Source organism: Daphnia carinata, chromosome 4, assembly GCF_022539665.2.
Source record: "Daphnia carinata strain CSIRO-1 chromosome 4, CSIRO_AGI_Dcar_HiC_V3, whole genome shotgun sequence".
NCBI classification, from domain to species: Eukaryota; Metazoa; Arthropoda; class Branchiopoda; order Diplostraca; family Daphniidae; genus Daphnia; species Daphnia carinata.
In genome coordinates, this window is record NC_081334.1 from 6632752 (window position 1) to 6656693 (window position 23942).

Consider the following 23942-nt stretch of genomic DNA (forward strand, 5'->3'; position numbering starts at 1 on the left):
TTTTCCAACAAGAGTCTTGATGGCCACGTTGTATAAATATTTTCCCTTTACATTCAAGATAAATACCCCAGTCAGGATCAAAAGCTCGTTTTCTTTTTTGATTCTTCCTCCCCCCACCGCCATTGAGAAGATGCTGTTATGTTCTTTTGTCTGCTTGTCGTCTTCCTTTTATTTTTTTATTTACCTGTATATACCGTTTGTTTGTTATTTTCCAGCGCATCAGTTCCGTTTCTGATGACGACAGACTCGTAGAAAGAAGCATAAGCTTCGGTCGAGCAAGAGTCACCAGGCCCACGTCGAATTCAAGAGAAAAAAAAAAAGGAGAGCCGAACAAAGTAATGGTTGGGAAAAAAATAGGAAGAAGAAAGGCTAGTGGGTTTCTCATCCCTACGTAATTGGATTTCTGGCTCGAAGTTGGTGTATTGAAAGAGGCAGACGCACTCTATAGCCCATACTGCCAGACTGAGCTATGTTTATTTTTACATCAAGCGCATTCTAATGAACCGTGCGTAAGCATGAAACATTGGCGAAACGAATAGAAATTTATGGATGAAGGAAAAATGTAAAACTCGTTCGATCGATCCTCCTCAGCTTTGCGAAAAATCGAGTCCGTTCCACTCATAAAACGCCCTCAATGCTGTGTTGCGCAGACTTAGGCGGGACGACTTTTACTTAGATGCAAACGAAATAGCGTGACAAATGATATTTGATGGATTTCCCCGGCGTATATCGTCGACAGTCACCAAGTGAATGGTGACACATTTGACTCTGTGTATTATTCAAATGTTTTCCGACTAGTGGAGTCCCCCCTAGCGGAGAAGTTAAGGCTCCATGTTTCTTGTCTACGCATAAACTGACAGCCAGGGACATGCTTTGCTGAGAGACTTAACCGATCCATTCATGCCTGGTGGTCCCCCATCCGGCGGCTAATGAGCTGTCGACTCATGGAGATGTAACAGATGAGTACGAACTCTCTAAATAGCTAAACAGTAATGTAGCCATCCTTTCAAAACGCACTGGTCTATGTCGTTCTTTATTTTTGTAGAGCTAAATACTTGAACTCGTGTTGGACGATACGGTTCGAATGGGTTGACCGAGTTCCATTAGAGGCTCTTGAAGAACAAGTTGTTTTTCAACGTTTTCTCTAATTTTCTCAAAGTTCCAATTCTTTCGACAAACATTGATGGCCACAGAGGATCACGATGTCGTTGAGTGTAAGATGGTTAGATAAAATCAAACGTTTGAACCGGTATTTTTATCTGGTGCATCCGGCTAGTCCAGAAAGCAAAAAGGGCGTTCCAACACAGCTGATAAAACCTGTAACGAAATGCATCTAGATTATTAGGCAAGGACGCGAAAGAATCCGGCGAAATTCGGACGACTTCTTCTCCAAAATAATCAGCAACACTCCACGCCACCTCGTTATTTATTCTTTTCTTTTCATCTTTTTATTTTGTGTAATTGTTTTTCTCGCTTGTCAGTAAAGTCGTTTCTTTTTCAGTTGCATCAGTCAATCTCAGTTTTGCGGAACAGCGTTCCCATTTTCGCGGTCCGTCCGTTTTTAAAAAGTTGCGTTTCAAAAACAACAACGAAACAAAAGTGGAGGGGAAAGAAAAAAATGAAAAATAATAACAGTAATAAGGAAGGGCATACATCATACACAGAAAAATGTTCAACAAAAATAATTCTAGAAATGAAAAAGGCAAAGGAAAAAATAAAAACTTGGAACATAATTCCATACATCGCCGTTTCACGCACATCCCCAGTAATTTCTCAATTTTTCTTGGCACGAAAAGACATGACCAAATTTCTTGTTTTCGTGCCGTCTTTTTGCGCTGCAAGAATGTACTTTTTTTTTTTTTATAAAAAAAATGGGAAGTGAAAAATGTAGACAACAAAAATTTGGGAAAAAGAATTGGATTGACAAAGAGAAAAGGGAAACCGCGGGTGAAAGCCAAACGTCCAACTATTTCGACAATTGCAGGGCACAAATGGCTCGACATCAATAACTTACAAAACCCATGCGCTGATGAGTTGTGTTTTTTTTTTTTTTTTTTTTTTTGTTCTTGTTTTTTTTTTTTTTTTTTTATCAAAGAAAAAAAAAAGTGCAAAAAAGTTTGCAACAGCACATTACCTCGTTGTTTTTTCTTCTTCCGCATTCGTTTTTTCTTTCTTTTTCAGTCCACAACACATTCAGACACACGCACGAGAAGAGAAAGCAGCTCACGTCGCAATCGGCTTCACGCAAAAACAAAAAAAGAAAAGTAAATAAAATGGATCGACTGGCTTTCTATACTTCAAGACGGACAGGTTTTCTTTCTTATTTTGCCTTTGCCTAAATTTTTTTTAACCTAAAAAAAAAAAATAAAATAAACGAAAAATCAGATGCATTTTCAATGAGATATATCAGCAGGAAATAGTTAAGAAAAAAAAAAAAAAAGGTCCAACGGGATATTATTATTTTTAAAAAATGGGGTTATTTAAAAATTAGAAGATTATGTGTAAAAAGAGGGCCGAAGATGTTTTCTCTTTCAAACTCGACGAACGTTCGTTGTTGTGGCTGGTGTGGAACTGTTATTTTGGCGTTGGCGTTGCTGACGTAAACGCATTTGCCGTTGATGGAGCTGTTGCCGCCGTCGTTGATTTGTCGGTAATTTCGACAACGTCGGGGTGGAGGCGATTACGTCCCCACCAGCGCCACTGTAATTCCTTTGTGAAGACGCCGAACACTCTTCGGGCGGCTTGCAGTCGGTGCACTGTCTCGCCGCCATCGCGCAAGTGGTTAATTTCTTCGGACACGATTTGCAGCTGCCCCTGCGAATGAGACAGTTAGACAAATCAGATGGTAATTAAAAACGACGAAAGATGATGAAAAAAATAAATAAATAAGGATCAAGTAGTTTTATTTACGCTGAAAAGTTGTCTTGGTACGTGCCCATAGGGCACGGAATGCACACCGTCGAGTTGAGCGGCCGATGTAGACCTGGAGCGCAGCCCACTAATGAAAGCGAAAAACAAAAGAATCAAGTAACAAATAGATTTAAAAAAAAAACACGTTTTCTATTCGGATCCATCTGTAAATGCTAACTTACCGCACTGCATGCCTCCAGTTCTTCTCTCTTCCCAGCCAACCGAGCAGCCGCCTTCCGGTATGATGGACGTTGCTTTAAAATGGGAAAGAAAAATCCAAACATATTACCACCCGATAGCAATTGAATAATGCCGCGTTTGGGCGGGGGGGGCTTGGAAAAAGATCAATATTGTTGACGTTGCTATAGCAACGCAAAGTTGGATGACTATAAGGAAAAACAGAGAGCGGGCGTTTTACAACCCCCCCCCCCTCTACCCCATCGTGTTTCTAATTGGCTGGCTTCATTAACAACTGGTTGCTACATCATAACGAGCGCACCGGGACTCACAATCCCTTACGAACCATCAAAAGAGAGTTGGCCATAGATGAACTCAGTTCGTGACCGTCATCAAGTACACACACTTACGAGCACAGTCGGGGACAGATGTACCCGGTTTCCATCTGCGATCGCGACCACACAGGTAGACAGCCGACGGTAGTGGCCGGAAGAATACGTGTCCGGCCGAACAAGACGGCCGGCACATTTGACCCCAAGTCCACGACAAACAATTGAGATCGCCGTTGGGTGGCGATTCCAGTCGGGCACAGGATTCGCTCCGGTTGAGCTCGGCTGGAACTAATGCCGCTAAAACGAAGAGACACACACACACACACACACAAAAGAAAAACACAATTTCAATTTGATATTGTAAGAAAATAAGAGAAAAAAAGAATGTAGCGGAGTTTTCTTTTTTTGTACATTCACGCTAGGTTGTAAACAACGTTAATGCAGCTGCAGCGTACAGCGCAAGTTGCTCACAGCTAACAATCACTACGCGGAGTAGTCGTTAAAAGCAAACAAAACAAAAAATCCTTCTATCTTCTAGCTCCACGACCCGCATCTTTTTTTTTTTGTTTGTTTGTTTGTATTTTTTATTCTTCTTTCGTTTCCAGACATGCAAAGCTTTAACCCAACTTTATTACCGTGGCTGGTCCACGAGCAATTTCATAGCAAATGTGCAAGTAGTTAGATACTCTGTTGCGTTTGTAACGTTACGCAGAGTTCAAACAGAATAGAAAAAAAAAAAAAAAAAGAAGAAAAGACTTACGTGAAACATGAACGGTGAATTGACAACGAGCGGTATTGCCGGCCGCGTCCGACGCAGTATATGAAACAACGTGTTCACCCAAAGCAAACAGAGAATTGGGTTCCTAGAAAACATTAAAAATACGTTCATCAATTGCAATTGTTTCACCTTCTTTATCGATCAATAGCAACACTGCAAAAAAAAAAAAAAAAATTAAACAGCCATGGTTCCAAAAACTTACTTTGGATTTGATGACGTGCGTCACGGCGATGTTGTCGCTGAAAGTGGGCTCCGTCCACGGTGCGTTGGCGTACGGTTCGAGTGAACTGAGACGGACGTGGACGTCGTGAGGGCAGTCCTTGACCGTTGGCGCTTCCCGGTCTGTCGACAAAGTAATGAACAATCGACCGAGCAAACAAGACATAAAAGTTACGTGTGTCTGTGTGTGTGTGTCCTAATGATAGCGGCACAGTCCAGCGGGACAAATGAATGACATGGAAGTATGTGTACCTCGAACTTCAAGGACAAACGAGCAGATAGCCGTGTACTCCGTCGCTGGATTTCTGGCTCTGAACGATATGACCATGCGAATGGGTCCCAATTCTGCGCGCAACTTCTTTGCCCAACTGGGCTCAGCTTCGACATGGCTGACGTAATCGACGTTGGTGGCCGGTTGTGGGATTAAGACCTCGGTGCTCCTCTTGCCCGGTGGAAGATCAATGGTCATATCCTTGGGGCACTCGATACGCGGCCACGGATGGACTAGAGTTACAAGTTACATCAATAGAGAGACTCAATCAATAAGTATTGCAGTACGACATTGTCTGTTCCTATTGTTAGTCAAATAAGATAGTTAACTATATACAATTGCATCGCAAACGCGTTGACCCCCAGTGAGGGTCTTTAGAAAAACAAAACAAAATGGGATGGAAATTTGTGTTGCATCATCGGACGTTTCTAACGGAAAAGTCTGCAGCATAAAAGATAGAACAGGGAAGAGAGTTACGATGTTAAATGAGTCCAATAACGGGCGATGACAAGTTCGTTAAAAATGACATGCAGCGGGTTAATCATTCAACGCGGTCACAGCTGGATCGATTGAAATAAACGGAGAAACCATTAACGACCCCATGTTTGTTTTGTTAATGTACGACGGATGCCAGCTGCTTTCTACTTTCTTCCTGTCCGTTGGAGCGGATAGAGTCCATAGGGTGGGAGGAGGAGGAGGAGGAGGAAAGTGGCTACAATTTGCTACAGACATTCGAGGCCTCGATGACTTACCTGAAGCTAATTGAAAATAGTTGCGATCGACAACTTTGGACGGGGAAAGTTCAACACGTGGTACGCCAAAGAGCGCAGTTGGCTGTTTGTAATCAATTTCGAATTCGAATTTCGGTTGATTAGGCGATTCTTTTGGGCGTTGGGTAGTTGTAGGATTGGGTCGGTTGTGTTTTGGTGTTTGGGACCAGTCAAGTTCAGTCGGCGTCTCATAGGTGGCAGCACTTGCCGTCTTCGTCTTGTTGGGCACTGTCACGTCGGTCGCATTGAGCCTCGGTTTTTTGGCTTGTTTGTTACCCTTGCCAGAAGCTAATTGTGAAAGAGGAACGTGTCTGTGTTAAGACCTATGTAAAATTGCCCAGCCAGCAAAGAACCGTGGATTAAAAATACACACAAAAAGTGAAACCGTCACAGCGCAAAGAAGCCCAAGCAGCTGAATAATGAATGAGCAACACGAAAAGCGCTCTCAAATACTTATGGATTTGCAACGAAAAAAAAACAAAAAACATTTGTAGTAGGTGCGCATGTTGGGTTGTTGTGCTCGCGAGTTAAAAATAAAAAAGCTTTAAAAAAAAAAAGAAATGAATTAAAAATGAAAAAAAGGGAGAGGCTACAATAGCCCAGGTGAAGGTTGAGGGCTGTATCCAAAAAGAAAAGAGCCTGTTCTTATCCCAAATTTTTTATGAATTACCTTTTTCGCAGGCCGGCGGAGGTCTTAGTGGATTCCACTTAAGACTGGGCAAGCAAGCGCGGACGGGATTACCCGTTACGCGGAAGCCTGGATCGCATGTGAAGTAGCAGTGCTGATTTGGTGCGGCGTCGCCAGTGGCGCACGAAAGCGGACTGACGCTTCCGTTGGCCGGTTTGATTAGTGGCGGGCATGTCAGAGCTTTGCGAATTGTACGACACATTTTTTTTTTTTTTGTGGAGCGTTTTTATTTAGAAAAACAAAAGAAGACAGAAAGAGAAGGAAGAATAGAAACTCAGTATCCTTTTTTTTCCAGACGGCCATGAAAACTATTGAACTTACCTTGACAGAATCCTATCTTGCCCTTCCATTTGCCATCGTCTCCACAGCGCCGGAACGGCTGATCAGGGAATTCACGACGTCCGTGCAGTTGGCGTTTAACTCTCTCACCTTGATCTGATCGTTGTCGACCTCTCCTTTGAAGGCCGGCCTGAACTGGGGCATTAACAACTACCTGTCTTTTATCGTTCTCTGATTTCCTGCCGTGGTTCTTTCCTGATAGAATTAGAACGGATCCGCCCATGTAATCATTTTCAAACTCGAATTGAATAAGAAAAAAAAAAAAAAAAAAAAAAAAAATACTTTTCAATTTTTTCAGGGCTTCTTCCGGATGAGTGCGATTGGCCGATTGCCAGTCTTCTTTAGTGGTTCCAGAACGGACCTGGGTAGCTTTCCAGCCTTGGAGCATAGCCAATCCGACGTTCGATTGCCGACCGGACAGCATGTTGTTCTTTTCCTCGAGGAGTAGGGCAGGTTTGTTGAGCACCTGGTTTGCCTGCCATGTCAATTGCGGCTTGTGCCGACGATAAGCGTAGCCTTTGCGACAGCGGAGGGTGCAAGTGGTTCCGGCTTTGTAGTTGCCATCGGCGCCCGGCCGGCTGGAACAATGCAGGTAGCCGCCTGGTGGTGGCTCGATGGCTGGGCAGTAGTGAGTGACAGCCGACACAACTTCCAAACAGCTGGATTTGTCGATGGCCAGAATGTAGCCGGTACGGCACTCGCAGCTGTAATTGCCCGGCCGGTTCAGGCACACTTGGCTGCATCCGCCGTTGTTGCTTTCGCATTCGTCAACGTCCAGGCACTGTCGTTTATCCCTACGTGAAATTATAGAACAATCATTTCTCAAACGTTGATTTTAGAGTTGAATAAAATTAATAACTAAGTTTTTTTTTTTTAAATGAATAAACTTAGGTTTTTGGTGAATGATTCAATGGCTTCCATTAATGAATAATAAAGATATGCTAATCATAAGCATCGATAAAGAAGACCTACTCAGGATCTACATAGAAGCCCTTGTCGCACGAGCAATAATAAGAGCCGGGGGTGTTAATACATTTCTGGTCGCATTGCCCGTTATTTGTGGCGCACTCGTTGACATCTGTCAGGACATAATTTTTATTTAAGCAATGCTTTAATTGGTTTTTAAATTTCAAATAAACATATCCACCTAGACAAACGCGGGAATCCACCAAAATGTGTCCAGGTGGACAATTGCACTGGTACGAACCCAGCAGGTTAACGCAAGTGCCATTGGCGCATGGATTGGCTTGACACTCGTCGACATCTAAACAGTAACAAAAATTAATTTTATTCAATAGCATTTAAGAGTTTAATGTATAGATTTTTTTCATTTACCAAAGCAAGAATCATCTTCAAGATAAAATCCGGGATGACATTCGCACTGATACGATCCCTGTGTGTTGATACATTCACCATTGACACACGGTGCTGTTTCGCATTCGTCGATATCTACCACGAAATTTATTTTTAAAACTAAAAAACAACCCCAACGAAAAGATCCCGTGATTACCTAAACAAATATTTCCTAGCGCTTTAAAACCATCCAGACAGCGGCACCAGTAGCTCCCGTCCGTGTTGACGCATTGGCCATTCACACATGGACTGGATTGGCACTCGTCCACGTCTAGAAATGAAACAATTGGAATGCATCGCTGGGTAACATTACACAAACAAATGTTGACTCACCGAAACAAGTATTATTGCGAGAGACGTAGCCATCAGGGCATTCGCACCGGTAACTGCCGATCTGATTGATGCAGGTGGCGTTTATGCAGGGCGATACGAGACACTCATCAAAATCTATCGAATGTTTCATACAAGTTAATGATTCATTTTTAAAAAAAGATAAACAGCTCTTAATACCTATACAAACGTTCCTCTCCAATGTAAATCCTGGCTCGCACAGACATAAATAAGAGCCAGGTTGATTGACGCAGGTGCCATCGATACACGGTGAATTGGCGCATTCGTCCACATCTGCAACAAAAAGTTGGACGACATTTAGAAAAAAAACAAACAAAATGAATTCAAAATCTAAATCGAATTTACCAAAGCAAGTATTGTTTTCCAGGTAATAACCGGCCTTGCAAGAGCAAATGAAGGATCCCACCGTGTTTTCGCATACTCCATCGAGACACGGAACATTCTCTTTACATTCATCGATATCTTGGCAGGTCTGGTTATCAAATCGGAAACCTTCGTGACACATGCACGTATATGATCCAATTTCATTGATGCACTTGCCCGATCCGCAAGGATCCATCAAACATTCATCGATATCTGCAGAATCAAATTTTAAAAAATGAAATAAAACCTTCGCTATAAATCGATGGGGATTCTATACCGTCACAGCCCATGTCGTTTTCCTTGTATCCGGACGGGCAGAGGCATCGATAAGAACCTATTACGTTGAAACAAGTACCAACGATGCCACACGCTGCCCCATTTAATTCAGAGCATTCGTCAATGTCTTGACACGTTGTCCAGTCTTCACCTAAGGCGTAGCCTTCGGGGCAGGTGCATTTGTAGCTGCTGGGCACGTTGACGCAGGTGTGCGAGCATCCGCCATTATCTGATGCGCATTCGTCGATATCTAAAATGAAAATGCCAAAAAAAAAAAAAAAAAAAAAAATGAAATTGAATGGAATTTGAACCCATCGCCACCAACCTTTGCACGTTTTATTGTCCGCTTCAATGAAGAGGCCAGACGGACATTCGCATCGATGAGAGCCTTCGGTATTGGTGCAAATATGCGAGCATCCACCGTTCGACATTGAACACTCATCAATATCTAATATGGGCAAGCAAAACTTTATGACTCTGCAGTTCAAAACGTAATTAATTAAAGTTGTGAAGACGATGGTTACCATGGCAATGGCCGTCTTCATCTTCATCATCGTATCCAGATGGACAAACAATGGGTTCTTCATCCGGATCAACGCACACATAAGACCCGACAGTATTGCGGCAGATGCCAGGACATAATCGATCCGAATCATCTTCATCTGAACTGTAATCACATTCGTCGATATCTTTTCATTTAAAACAAAAAATGAAGAAAAATTAAAACAAAAAAATTAGTAAAATGAAAACAAAAATGCAAACGACGAACCGTCACACGTTTTCCAATCATCTGTCAGCATGTAGCCTTCGGGACAAGCGCAATAAGCAGTGCCCAGCGTGTTGAGACAAGAGTGAGAGCAACCGCCATTGTCCGTCCGGCATTCGTCGATATCCTCGCACGCATGTCCGTCAGCAGCCAACTGCGTTCCAGGCATATCATCGCAGCTGCAGTGGTAAGAGCCGTGCGTGTTGTGACAAGCTCCCTGGCACGGACCGTGCCCGTTGCGTAACGAGCATTCATTGACATCTAAATGTGCAGACGGCAAGAAGGCGGACAAGTGGGGGGTTATTTAAAAAAAAAAAAAAAAAACGAATTATAACAAAGAGTTAATTTAAAAATTGAATTTCCATACCGATGCATTTCTTGCCGTTGGATGCTAGTCGGAAACCGACAGGGCAAGAACAGCTATAGCTGCCCGGCAAATTAGAGCATTTGTCGTCACATCCACCGTTGCCCGTTTCACATTCATCGATATCTGTAAATGAGCGAAATTTTTTCGTTTAGGATATACTGCTGAATGTTACAAAAAAAAAAAAAAAAAAAAGGATAGAAATAAATAGTTAAAAGAACATACCGACGCAGCTTTTTCCGTCCTCATTGAGCCGGAAGCCTCTGTAGCATAAGCAACGAATAGAGTCGGGTTCAGCCGACTGGGAACAGACGTGCTCGCATCCTCCACGGTCTTCATTGGAACAACTTCGTTCATTAATTTGTTGGCCAGCGGTCGAGCTGACGTTGCCTCCATTTGACGATATCGATGACGTAATCACTAGCTCCTTCTCTTCATCATTACCGCTGGCTCCGTCTAAAATAGCAATTCCGACGCCAATGGCAATAAATCAAGAGCTCCCTTTTTTTTTTCTTTTACTATTATTATTAAAACGAAAACGTTTTTAAAAGAAAAAGACAGAACGTCAAGAAAAGAAATATACAGCCTGACGGCAATTAATTGGACGTGAACGAGACGGCCAAAGTTTGGGCGCGGACGAGTAGCTTCAAATCGTCTTTGACATTTTGCCCGACACATAAATTAAGAGAATCATCGTGTTCCCTATTTTATCTTTATGGAATCTTCGCAAAAAAAACTATACGACTTGGACTACATTCAAGGGAAATTGCCAGGGCCTTATCTGAAACGAGACGGAACGCAGGCGCAACTGAACGTCGAGAAAAAAACGAACATGACGTTAAAAGAAGGAAAGCAAAATGAAAACAATGCCCAGGGTATAAAAGATAAACAAATTTAAGAATATCCAAAGTAGAAAAAACAAAACAGAAACGCATGTTTTGTGTCAAGTTTTTTTTTTTTTTTTTTTTTTTTTTTAAGTTTAATGGACTCGACATGGAAAATCTTTCGTGTTTCGAAAAAAAAAAGGGCGAGGTCGTCCGTTTTGGAGATCGTTTCAGATGTCGAAACGTTGATAAGGCAAAGGCCGGCGAAATCAAAAACCCATTGGAAAAGACATCAGGGCGACACACGAACACGACATTGCCCATGTCCTATCAGTTTCATTTCCCAATTTGAATGAAAGGAGTAGAAATGTTGATAAAAAACAAATTCCAAAAAGGCGAGAAAAAAAAGGCCAAACGTCTTAACTCCTGTCCGTTTTGATGGTCTTTTTAGAGAATAACATTCCCAACTTCCATGTAAGAAAAAAAAAAAGCCTCTTAATTAAATTTTTTTTTTTTTTTTTAAAAGACGTTGATGCCCCCAAGGACATTACCTAATCAATATAAAGGAGAAGGAGGGATTGGGCGGGCCGCTAGGATTATAAAGAAAAAACCGGGCAGAGCGGATAAAAGGCCCAAAATGAGTTGAATAACTTACGTAGAAAACTACAAAAAAATTACGACATAAATAGAAATTTACCTGCTGTGAAAGAAAAAAAAAAAAATAAGGGGATCAATGTTGGACAGAGGGCATTAGTAAAACGCGATCGTTACCTGTCACAGCAAAGTGCGGCTGCTGTTGGCGATTGATGGCGACACATCTCGGGTGTTGTCCGATCCACTGGTGATTGGAACAGAAAAGGCGATCGGGTAGCGCCGGGTCCAGCTGGTAGGCATGCCCATTGTCTTCTTGGCATTCGAATATCACCTCGGCCAGCAGATTGAAGGGCGGCGAAGGCCATCGGGTCCTAAACAGAAATACCAAAAGAGCACTCGTGAATCATGGCGACACCTTCTTAAAAAAAAAAAAAAAATATTTAAGGAGCGACATTAGATTAAAACACGCATCTTACCTGCCGTATTTGGCGACGGCCGCGTTTGGAATGACGGGCAACGAAGTGAACGGTCCACACGACGTATCTAATACGGCTGGATTTAAATTGGTCTGGCCGTGAAGGAACCTATTATGGTCCGGCTGATTGAATGATTCGGAAGGGACAATCGTCTCGATTTCGTTATCCACCGTGTCCTCCTCCTCCGCTCCGTCCAGCTCGTTCACCGATGAAACAGATGTTTTGCTCGCATCATCTGGCACGTTGGACGCCAACCGATCTGGCAAGATGTCGTTCGTTTCGTCATCGCCCGAACCGGCTGCCCCGCTGTCTGTTATCGCTGCGCCGGTCAACGGTTCGTTAGACGCCGGCTTGTTTTGATTGGCGGGACGGCCCGTCGGTAGAAAGTTGGTTTCATCCTCTTCGCTATCGTCTACTTCCGCCCGGAAGGATTCATCTCGGCCTCCTTTGACCGATTTTTCAGATGAATCAACTCGAATGTCATTCGTTCCGTCATCAACGTCTGACGAGACGGACGATGATTTGATTGCGGGCTGGACTTGAGCTCGGATTTCATTGGCTTCTTCGTGTTCGTCCTCCTGTGATAATGCCGATTCAATTTTTGATGGCTGCACGGTTTGTAATTTCTCTTCGCTGATGACGTTCGAAAGACTGACATCCGCATCCTTCCGGCCGTCGTCTTCGCTCGAATCGATTTCATTATCGAATCCACGAGATGGCGCGGCTGGTGACAGTTCAATGTTTCCAGATTGATCGCCTTTGGCTCTTTCATCTTCTGATTTCTCAGCGTTGCCAACATCCGTTCGATTAGCATGCGACGGACTGACGTCACCGCCTAAAGATCCGGATATTAGGTCGACTTTGACGTCATCCGTCTCGTCTACCACCACTTCGTTTTCGACTCCATCCACCCGATGGGCCGGCGGCCGTTCAGTCGTCGCGTCTTCGTCGTTTGTTCCGGGCTCACGAAGAACGGAAGATGTCGCTGCATTTCCTTCCGCTTGTTGGCGGTTATCGGCACCGTTGGATTCGGACGAACGGTCGATAAAATCCTGTCCAACTTCAGCTGACGCAGTGGGGATCAATGGCGTTGTTGTTGTTGTTGTTGTTGGTTTTCCGATTCGCGGATTAGTTTCATCGTCTTCTTCCGCGTCGGCATCTTCATTGTCTTCTTCAACGTCCGACTCTTCGCCCTCCTCTTCGCCACCTTCTTCCTCTTCCTCTTCTTCGCCTTCTTCATCGTCTCCTTCTTCTTCTTCTTCATCGCCTTCCTCTTCTTCCTCTTCCTCTTCTTCGTTATCCAAACTCTTCTTCAACGAACTTACCGATTTCAAGTTAGATCTGCCTACTTTCTTGCTATTCCTCTTCATTTGACGCGCCTTCTTTTGTCTCAATTCAAGTGGCTTACGTTGCGCAACATTGGCTTTCTTCCGACGATGAATTACGGAGGACGACCTGGCCGTCTCCGAGAGGCTGGACGATGCCAAAGTGGCGGGCGGCAACTTATCCGATGATTGAACGGCCATTTCGCTCCACCTATCACAAACAGAACGACAATAAATAAAAACAAGAAGGTCCGCCATTTTGTGCAACGAAAAGAGCCACGTTCAAGTGACCAACGACGGTAAACGCATTAAAAAATAAAAGAGCTATTTTCTTTTTTTTATTATTATTGTTGTTATTTACAGAAGGAAGAGAAAGCAAACTGTACGTAAATATTGGTTTGAAAAATAAAAAAAAGAAGAAGAGAAGGCAATCAGGTCAACATCTCTGTTTGTTTGAATTGGCTTCCGCATCAGTACCCAACTGGAGATGTGTGTCTTTTAGCTGTCCGGCCTCTTGCGCTTCTCATCATCACAACCGGATGAAAAGCGGAACCACCCCCCCCCCCCCAAAAAAAAAATAAAAAATTGGGGAATGAAAGAATTGAAAAGAGGCGCCACTAGCGTTCAGAATAATAATAATAAAAAAGACGCCATGGAAATCGATTAGGGTTTGTCTGCAACTCCCGATTTTTCAGATGGGAACTAGTCGATTGTTCAATGTCCCCTTTTTTGTTGTATTTCCCAACTAATGTCCGTATAACTTTCCGGTAAAAAACAAAAGAGCAAAAAAAAAAAAAAAAAAAAAAAAAAACAAAACAAAAGGGTTGGATCAGACTCTTTTTCGCTGGTAGTGCCCGCCTCAGGATCTTACAATCTTATCATCTTCTCTTTTCTTGAGCGAGAAAGGATCAAAGAAAAGATTTCGTTCCTTTGCACTTGGCCATCACTTCGAGTTACAAGAGAAAAAAAAAAAAAAAAAAAAGAAGTTTTTCCTCTTGTTACGAGCCCTGGCAATGGAAATGATGTCAAAAACAAAAACACGTCGAATCGATTCACGTTGAAAAATGATGAGTAGGAGGAGTCCCGTTGGCCCCGAATGAAAACTTCGTCAGTATTTCTGGGAACACTTCATTGTCACGCTGGGAAATTTTTGTTGGTGTCATGCCACGAGTAGGTGGAGTGAAAATAAAAAAAAAGGGGGAACATAGCACAGACCACTTGATTATGTTTGAAGGAGCAAAAGGGAATAGAATAGAGCCAGGTTTTTTTTCGTTAATGAAGTCGAGTGTCTCCCAAAAATAAATACATCCTAGGCTTAGAACTTGACTAATGAAGATAATGTTCCACACACACACACACACACACACGCAACGTGGTAGTAGAAAAACAAAACTTACGCAAATAGATGGCGGCTAACTGTCGAATTGGTTCGATGATTGGCTGCATTTTCTGGCTGAACGATACCGTATTGGCTCTGATATTGATTTCCGCTTAGTTGGCGAACTCTAGAGTGCTCCTTCGCAGAGTTATCAGCTTTCGATTCCACCGGATGTCCTTATGAAAAACAATCGAATAAATAATGAATCAAAATTTCATTTCTGCCCGAAATCAAAACACAAAACTTGCTACCACCCCAAAATTAAGAAGCCATCAAAACGCGCGATAAACAAACGTCAGATGGCAAGTCGTTAGATTGATATCACTGAAAAGCACCAAGGACTTCTTTTATGCAGTCAATGAGGACTGGCTGTTATTGAAACGAGTTGCAAAAATAAGAGGGAAAAAAAAAAAAATAGAAAGGGCAAACGTAAAAACCAGTCCACCCAGCTTCTCGGAAAATGCATAGTGTAAATAACAGTTTTCAAAAATTCGCGCTTCACTTGACGACGTGATGGCGCCAGTTGTCACTGTTTGATGTGCTCATCAAACAGTACCCCATCTTTTTCTTTTCCTATTTCGTTCTCGGTCGAATACGCACGAAACGTGCATATTGTATACGTATTTAAACACGTAAAACAAGAGCCACGTTGATGGACGTGCCCATGCCAGCGTAGCGTTAAAAAAAAAATTTAAATAAAAAAAAGGGGAAAACTAGTGGCAGCATTCTTCACGTATCTAACAAGAAGAGAGGCGTGTCGAGCTTCAATCGTTGGGATTGACAAGCACGACCACAATGACCGTAAAAACAAAAACGCAATTGAAATAAAAGAAAAATAATCTTTTTTTTTCTCTCTCTTTTTTCGAACTCACGTTCTGTCACGCGTCTCAATCCGCAGCAAATTGAATAGCTACAAACAAAGGTGATTGGGTATATGCAGAGACGATCGATTTTCAATGAGACCGAGCCGATCGAAGAATTTCATTTCGGGGCCTACTATTTCTTATTACATTTTTTTCAAAACCTCCTCTCAGTCAATCTCGTTCGCTCCGATGAAAGTGAGATCTTGAACGAACGTAAGCCCATCGTGTTATTTTAGGCAGACGCGCTATTTTTGAAAAATAAAAAGGCAGAGCGTGACTGGCACACGCGGAACGAGCGCCTCCCAACGGTTTGATTCGTTAGCCGGGGAATTTTTTCATTCGCATCTATTAAAAGGATATCTCTCCTCCAAGACTTGGATTGAAAACCGGAAAAACAAAAAGACGATGAGGAAAGAAGCTCAGGGACGTTTTCCTCCTGTCTTTTTTGTTTATTACTTTTGAATATTGTATGTTTGTTGTTTTTTTCTTTCCTGATTTAAAATCTGCAAGCCATGAAAACAAGATAATAATTTTTAAAAAAATTATTTTTGTGGCAAAACAAAAGCGCTTCGACCTTGTTATAAAACTAGACAACAAAATCCATCGGAGGGATTCCGGAGTGTGTCGAATGACTCACGCGCACAAAGTGTTGGCACATCAACAACGCAGCAGATTAAGTTGACACATTTAGAAGAGGATAGTGCGAGGACACACGCACACACACCAATGACACATAGTTGCCAATTACGGCTAGTGTCAACATTCAATTTTTTTTTTTATTTTCAATTATTAAAAACATAAATAGAAACGCGCATCAAAATGCCTCGAAACTCTCGATTGAGAAACGAAACCAGCTGGCATCAGATTTTTTTTGGGGGGGGGGAGCGTGTTGGGCGTGATCTGGGTGTAACGCAATAAAAAAAAAAAAAGAGGACGACAAGTTTTCGTGTCGTTTTGAATATCAAGACAAGCGGGAGCTACACGCTGTTTATGGATAAAACTTTGGTAAGAACCGGAAGAGAGTCAACACAGCGAACAGCAGGGGATGAAACAAATTCAATTGCTAACTCACGTCGAAACAAGAATGTTCGTGAAACATCATCATCACCATACATTGAATATGAGAAGAAAAAAAATCTACCAAGAGAATGGAATTTTCTTCTAAAACAGCACCCCCCCCCCCTTCTTGGTTCGACGCAGTTACGCATTTGTAGCGGCTCATTTTCGTTCCCGGAGTATGTGTGATGGATCGCTCGACTCATTAACGCGGGACCTCCGGTTGTCCTATTTTTTTTTTTGTTTCGAGATAATCTTCTTCTAACCGTGTCCTTGTCATCACATCACACTGTGTGCATGTGTATCTACACTTATTTGTCTCTCTCTCTCTCTCTCTCTCTCTCTTCCCCCAATTTTAGATTTCTCCTGCAGACTGGTTTTTTTTTTTGGGTAGGGAACGAACAAACGAATTGAATCGAGAAGATGAAAACAGCCCGATAATCTTCCATGTAAGGTAAACAACAAATAACAAGTCGTTGAATTCTTATTTACAGACAACACGTTCCCTTATAATTTTGGAATTTGACGATAAGTCTTCGTGACAGCGACACACGATTGCACGACACTTTCATTGGCCCACACAAAATTCACGAACCCAAAATAATAAAAAAAAGGGCGTGAAAAACATAACCAGTCGTACATATCATTGCCAAAAACGACCATCAAAGAAAAAAATCGATGAATGGCAGAGGTCTCAAAAAAGCATTTGCCCTTTAATTTAATCAAAAGAAATAAAAGCCACTCCCGGTAACAACAACACTAGGCGACTTGATGGATGCGATTGCGCCAAAAAACGACGCCGAAATTGGATCTGTCCAGCGTTTCTTTTCCGCGTGCGCTCGTTCATTATTTGAAAGAGTCTGGCCGTCTATAGCAGACGATAAAGGCGGACGGAGGAAAGACGCGACGATGGACCAGATGTTTAGAAACGAGTGGATGGGCGGATGTGAATCGTCTTCCTTGAAAACAACACCGGGATCACGCCGATGACGGAAGTCTTGCCAATAAAAAGGGGAAAAAAAAAAAACGGACAAGGTTGCAAGGGGAAGACCACATCTCTTATCGAATTCCAATTTGCATATAGAAAAAAAAAACAGCCCGTGAATGGAGGGACCCAAAAAGGATGAACAAGGGCGAAAAAGAAAAAGAATGTCGCCATAATAAGTCAATTCCGAGAAAACTCGTTGTAGTTTCCAATCTATTTTATCGTGAAAACATTTTTTTAAAACGTTCTTGCTGGACGCGAAACGGAAAGAAAAAAAAAAAAGGAATTTTTGTTGCATAATTTTTTTTTGGGGGTTCCTATAGGCCGTCGCTTTCTCATTTCTATGTAAAACCAGACCGGTAGTTTTTTTTTTTTAAGACATTCAACGTGTCCGCCTCTTTGCTGGCCCGTTTGACTTGCCTGTTTCTCATTTTATTATGTGGCCGTTTTGGGTTTCAACCTTTGGCAAGTGCCTTCACACGGAAAGGCCGACCGTTCATCAAACTCATTTGATGGCGGGTATAGCCCATCAGGCGTTAAAAAAAGGCACTCACGCGGGACACACACAAAAAAAGAAGGGCGTCACCCAGGTTGAATCAATTTCGTTCTTTTTTTTTTTTTAAAGTGAGAAAAAAATATTTTAAAAAATCGGACCTCGTAAATCACATTGAAAGTCGATTGGATCCCAGAGCCGAAAAAGGCCTGCACAATAAGCTAGCGGTCAAAAGGCAGTAGCATTATAACTCAAACAGCGTGAAAAAGATGAAAACAACAAGAGAATGAACTGCTATTTTTAGGACGACAGCCCACTCGATTCATCTTCGTGAATCCCCTGGTTTCACGCTCTCCTTATAAAAACTGTGGTACTGTCTTAAGAATATCCGACACTTTGAAGAGTCATTTCCTCAATCCATTGTCAATCAAGTGAGTGAACGATTATTAAATGAACACCATTCATTTCTTAATTTAATATCTCGGATGTAACGTAGAAATTTCGGGAAAAAAAAATAAGAAACGATGAGATTTAAAAAAAAAAAAAAAAGAAATGCAGAGGCTTGACGGACATTGCACAAGCCGGTACTTTTCTTTCTTCAAGCGGCCAACGGCCAACGTAAATAAGCCCTGGTGTTTTGAAAAAACACGACTATAAGATAACAAAAGGCGAAACGGGAACATACCAAACAACGAAAAAAAAAAGTCTAGGATGGAAACAAAATAAAGAAGAAGACAAAAAGAGTTACAACAAGAGGGCGTGTCAAAACATTTTCAAAAAAAAAAAAAAAAAAGACCTCACTCCAGGGGGTTTCACTCAAAGTTGCCCAGCTACTCTCCTAACGTGTGTGTTGATTACATGTGAGCACGTTACTTTTTTTTTCTTCTCTAATCGCTAGAGCCCATAATAGTAACTATATATCTCTTTAACTCCCTTTTTCGGGGCTTTTGATTATCGGAATACGAACCCAGTCGACACCACACAATGGAAAGAACGAAGAAAAGGACCTATTATCAACGAGACATCTTCATCAAACAGCGGGGAAAGAAAAGGACGACGATCGTGATTCATTACACAACCCCCCCCCCCCCCGCCCGCCCCCCGATTTATATTTTTCTCATAGAAACCAATCTGGCCCCTCCTGCTGATCGGTACTATCATCCTTTTAGCCAACGGGAATCGATCGTCTTTTGATGATTGCTACTACACACAAGAAAAAAGGGGGAGCGCCAATCGAAGGCAATTCACAAGTGGTACGTCAAAAAAAAAAAAAAAAACAAGATCTTATTGTAGTTATGAAAAAGCAATAACTCCCACCACCTATTGGTTGTGTTAGCCGCAAGTAATCCAATTAAAATTGTGTACATTCATCTTTTTGAATTTCTTTTTTTTTTTTAACCCAAAAATAGGACGGGCCGTTATTCTTCCGGCCGTCTCATCGACTTCTCTTTCCCTTGAAAATACGATCAAGATGTAGTGGGTGAATAGAGTGGCGCCTGCTATCGACTCACAAAACGAGATGAAAAAGAAAAAAGAAGAGCTGGATCGATCTCACTCTGAGAGCTTCATTGAACATTCAAGAAAACACGCCAAAGAGTCGAACAAAGTTGTTGGACTGAGAGCTGGACGTGTCTACGTAAGAAAAAAGTAAATCCCATCATCAAAAAAAGAAAAAGCGTGTCGCCCGCCTCGGTAGTTTTCTATCAACGTCTACTCCAATCGGCCCGTCTTATTTGAATAGAGCGGGCAAATATAAAAAAATCACGCGGATCTAACGCTCGAAGCATTTTTTACATTTCAATTTAGCGTGTAAAACGATATATTACGTAAATTCAATGTATCCGTCCATCCGGTACACGACGGATCGTTTTCCAACAGAAAGCAGAGACCCATATGAAATGCGCGTTTGAAAAAAAATCCATTGAAGCTACAGGAAATAAAAAAAAACGGATCATCAAAGTGGGCAAGGAATTTCTTGACACGCAAAATTGCGAGTACGACGGAAGAAATCATCGAGCAACTCGGGAATATAAAATTTCAAAAACCGTGCGAAAGGAAGGAAGGAAAGCCATCCGGTCGCATTCCCCGGATGCGAAGGCGTACCGGCATAATTGGTGGCATCCCCTCCCCGTTTGCACACACACACCTTATTTTACGAGCTCAGTTTCAAACCGCCATCTTTTTTACGTTGTAATACATCCCTCGTCTGTGGATCCTTTCGCAATGGATCCATCGGCAGATCGTGGGAGTTTTTTCTGTTTTGCTCCCCGATGGAAAAGTGGATAGTTTCTCGCCCCCCCCTCTTATTTTTCTATTGCGGAAGAGATGGAAACGCAAAAGTTAGACGAAAAAAAAAAAAAAAAAGACGAAAGTTTGGCGGTTGGTACCGGAGTGAGGGGCGGCTGAGGGGCACGGCTATTTGCGTACAAAACTTTTCCGTCACCGGCAAGCCGCCGCCTGCAGTTGCTAGAAATATATAACAGTCCGTTTTCCAAACTGCTATACAACAACTACTAGTAGTAGGAAACAACAGCAGCCCGTCCGTCCGTCCCTGATGGTCAGCTTTGAGCAAATAAGAATTTTGCCGGTTCCCATTTCTAGTGGTGTTGGCTTATTGTTGTGTAAAAAAAAACGAAGAGGAAAACAACAGCGTTTTGTTGTAATCAATTATAGAAAATCGAACGACATTGGGCCACACGCAACGGGCCGGATGCCGGAGAGATATAGCTACTGGGTCAATGTTGGATAAAAAAAAACAAAAAAACAAGGCCTTTATTTTTTTTGAGAGAGACGTTGGTTAGGAAAGAGATTTATAATAGCGGGCTGTAACGGCGGATGCTGGGCGAGTGAAGCTTCTCAAAAACAAACAAAAACAAGAAAAACGTGTAAAAATAAAAAAAAAATATCGTTTATATTGATATTGAAAGAGGATGGGGACGGCCCAACCACCGAAAAAGAAAAAAAAGGAGAGTTGAAAAGTCAACAGTCTGTGTGCGATATCGCTTGATATTTATATATATATACAGCGGGTAGACAGAAAAGAGGCCTATCCTCAATCTTTCAACAGGGTCCGAACTTCCTCAAACCGTTTCACTGTCTCTCTATTTCATCATTTTTTTTTTTTTAATTCCACCCCAAGTCGAGGAACGCATTGATTTTAATTTGTACATTCAGAAAAAAATGAATGTTTATCTCATCTTTAAAAAAAAAAAAAAAAATCTAATTAATAAAGATCGACCTTCTGTTTGAAAAAAGATAGGCACAAGCGGTACCAAAATTATCTTTTCTCCTTGTGCCAATTGTGTTATGAGGGCAATGTTATAAATAATATGGAAAAAAGATAAAAAAAAAAAAAAAAAAAAAAGGGCCATCCGTTGGTATCGTCGGGCATTTGCCTGGCACATGGTATAGAGGCCGGCTGTTGGTCGTGACGCCTCGACGGATACCAATGGCCAAGAAAAAAAAAAAAAAAAAGGCGAGAAAGTAAATAAAATAAGACGCGAAAGAAGAGGGGACCCGTGGCTGCTGCTGCTGCTGCTGTGTGTTATTAGATGAAACAGTCGCCTTGACAAGTCTACTCTGTCCCGGCCCCTTCGTTGCCCTTCCTTCTTCTCTTAACTTGCTTTATTGTTATTATCCAAAAGTCCTTCTTTTTTAACATTTTATCCCTTCTCCTTTAAAGTTTAAATATCACTTTGAAAATAGTTAAATGCCCGCCCATAATAGACTATGGCTCTTACACGTGATGGGCGTGGATGGGAAATTATCAAAACGGAGGAATACGTGAGCGTGTGCATACCATATAAAAAATAACGTGAAGTAACATTTTTCCTTGACCACTTCCAACTTGGCGCTTTTGGAAATGAATCGAAAAATAGGCAGAAAGGATGTTCGGTTCAAAAAAGAAAAATGCCTGACGAATCGAGTGCGTTAAGTCATAAAAACCACTCACGATGTTATTCAATCTTTGAAACACCATTCCCCCCTAACCTCTTCACTTTTTAATAGCCATAAAAAAAAAAATTCGAACAAAAGAAATATCGAATGATGGAAGAGGCGTAACGAAAATGTTAGGACTTACCGGTGGACAGCAGAAACAGGTAGACAATGAGGATGGAGCGGGCCATGCCGCTGCGTCCGGCCATCATGCGACCCACTTGATTTTTCTTTCTCCCGGAAAGATCAAAATCTTTCTTCTTCTTCTTTTTTTTTTTGAAGGACGAAATGAAAGTAGAAAACAATTGCTCCGGAACTGGTTTCGAGTCTCCACAAAAAAAAAAAAACACACCAAAGTTATTGGATGTCGAACAGTTGAGATGCCTTTTTTTTTCTTTTCACTGGTGATGATTCCAATCGTTCCAGAATAGAACTAAAACATATTTTTTTTCGTTCTTCTGAACAAAAAACAGATAAAAAAAAAAAAAAGAATCGTCAATCAAATATTTCAAATCATGAGTGAAGAACTTTTGTTTTTTTAAAAGAGGGACAGGGATTCTCGCTTGGGATTCTATCGAAAGATTCTCAACTAACGGGAACACACTTGGAATACATAAAAAAAAGGGTAGGGGGAATAGAAAAAGTGAGAAAGAGAGAGAGAATGAGAGTGTGAACCGAACACGACGGAAGCTGTCCAGCTACTGACACTCACGAAGCTCGCTCGTATGCACAGCATATCCCGCCCCGGTTGCACGCCCTTCGGTGGCTAAACAAAACAAAACAAAAAAAATTCACCTAGTCCCCCTCCCCCCGATTGTAATGATTTCTTTTGACGTGTACTGCCAGTGAAAAAAATCAAAATCTTTTTTTCTAATTTTTCATTCTTCGCGTTTCATTGTTTGATCGATTATCAAAGAATAGAGGGATTTCTCCGACCATGCGGATTTTCTGATGTAGGGTACAAAATGTTGGGGGGTTTTAAGTGAAGGCGCACGCGCTTTCGAGCGAGGTGAGCAATGTCAGCAATCCAGCAGCAAGGCCGTTACTCACGTCATCGCCGGCCATTTATCCGTCCATCAAGGCTTAAATAGGAAGAGAGAGAAATCCCTAGTATTATCTACCTTACAAGGACGGACGACACTGTATAAAAAAAAAAAAAAAAAAGAGTTCCAGAACCTGTTGGAGATCAACAGAAACTATTATCTGACGTGGACGAACGTGACTAAAGGGGAGGACCGTGTCCAGCCGAGCAAAACAAAAAACAAATACGATTAATAGCAAAAAATTTCATCCGCTGGAACATGGGGTCAAAATTTCGGTTTTACGGACCACTTTGGAACACGGCCGTTTATGTGTTCTTTCACCCGGAAAAAAAAAATAGGAAGAAGACGACATTCATTTTTATATGTCGCGGCAGCGGCGTGTTGTCAAACTTAGTTAAAAGCTCCTCACTCAACACCCAACAGCGCAGTAGCGGAACGCAGAGAACTGTTGATGACAGTCCTTTTTTTCTAACCCCCCTCCCGTCTACCCCATAAACGACTTCCATACGTAGCGGCGACAGGGTAAAATATAAAAACTTAAATGTGTTTATATGAGATGGGATCTGTTCTAGACCAGTAGCAGTGAATACAGAATGAGAAAGAAACGCATTTTCTTTTTTTAGGGGGCACGATAAATAAACGTCACAAGGGTTTCCCCTAAACTTTGAGCAAATTATGGTGCAAATTTGAAGAAGATGTGACATAACAGCTGTAATGAGCGGCGTCGCTCTGGACTAAATTGTACAATCCTCTTGGTCAGCGTGAAGAGTGCTATTATTTACATAGTGGGGGGAGGGAGAAAGCTTAGACGTCCAGGTGTGTAAATAAAAGAGACGGACAGCAAAATGTGAAAAGGGGTGTCGCAATATTGCCAAAGATAAATTGCAAAATGAAATTTAGTTATGAGAAAAACGAGACTTTTAACAGCCACAACGGCGGCAAACGGGAGGGGGGCATGATGGATTCACCATCTGTGGCGACCGCGGGAGTCATCCGACCGGACGAATAATAT

At 42.0% G+C, this 23942-nt stretch overlaps 1 protein-coding gene across 5 annotated transcripts; it reads right to left on the minus strand.

The window, feature by feature from the left end:
- Window positions 1-853: 853 nt before the first annotated feature.
- Window positions 854-22530, minus strand: LOC130687683 (uncharacterized). Of its 5 annotated transcripts, XM_057510854.2 has the most exons (28): window positions 22033-22529; window positions 14574-14730; window positions 11852-13387; window positions 11553-11746; window positions 10183-10413; window positions 9961-10083; window positions 9597-9854; window positions 9352-9516; window positions 9153-9275; window positions 8829-9077; window positions 8534-8764; window positions 8348-8461; window positions 8171-8284; window positions 7995-8108; window positions 7820-7933; window positions 7632-7748; window positions 7457-7562; window positions 6767-7278; window positions 6467-6679; window positions 6128-6325; window positions 5440-5745; window positions 4669-4920; window positions 4400-4539; window positions 4180-4282; window positions 3498-3716; window positions 3093-3164; window positions 2911-2998; window positions 856-2814 (listed from the first exon to the last, which is right to left on the minus strand). In XM_057510854.2, the coding sequence occupies exons 1-28, from the start codon at window positions 22097-22099 to the stop codon at window positions 2532-2534; spliced, it is 6399 nt and encodes a 2132-aa protein (XP_057366837.1). In that variant the 5' UTR covers window positions 22100-22529; the 3' UTR covers window positions 856-2531. The 5 variants fall into 5 exon arrangements, with proteins under 5 accessions (XP_059351076.1, XP_059351077.1, XP_059351078.1 ...); XM_059495093.1 differs by lacking the exon at window positions 9153-9275 and having other exon boundaries at window positions 854-2814; window positions 8829-9056; window positions 9496-9516; window positions 22033-22530; XM_057510855.2 differs by lacking the exon at window positions 5440-5745 and having other exon boundaries at window positions 859-2814; window positions 22033-22524.
- Between the last annotated feature and the right edge of the window lie 1412 nt (window positions 22531-23942).

What these genes read in the sequence shown, in the direction of transcription:
- LOC130687683 (XM_057510854.2), bottom strand. Translation starts at nt 22,099, where the DNA reads ATGATGGCCGGACGCAGCGGCATGGCCCGCTCCATCCTCATTGTCTAC. An exon ending in GGAAAACAATACTTGCTTTG is followed by an intron (nt 8,462 to 8,533) that starts GTAAATTCGATT and finishes TTTTTGTTGCAG; the next exon opens with ATGTGGACGAATGCGCCAAT. An exon ending in TCGCAATAATACTTGTTTCG is followed by an intron (nt 8,109 to 8,170) that starts GTGAGTCAACAT and finishes TTTCATTTCTAG; the next exon opens with ACGTGGACGAGTGCCAATCC.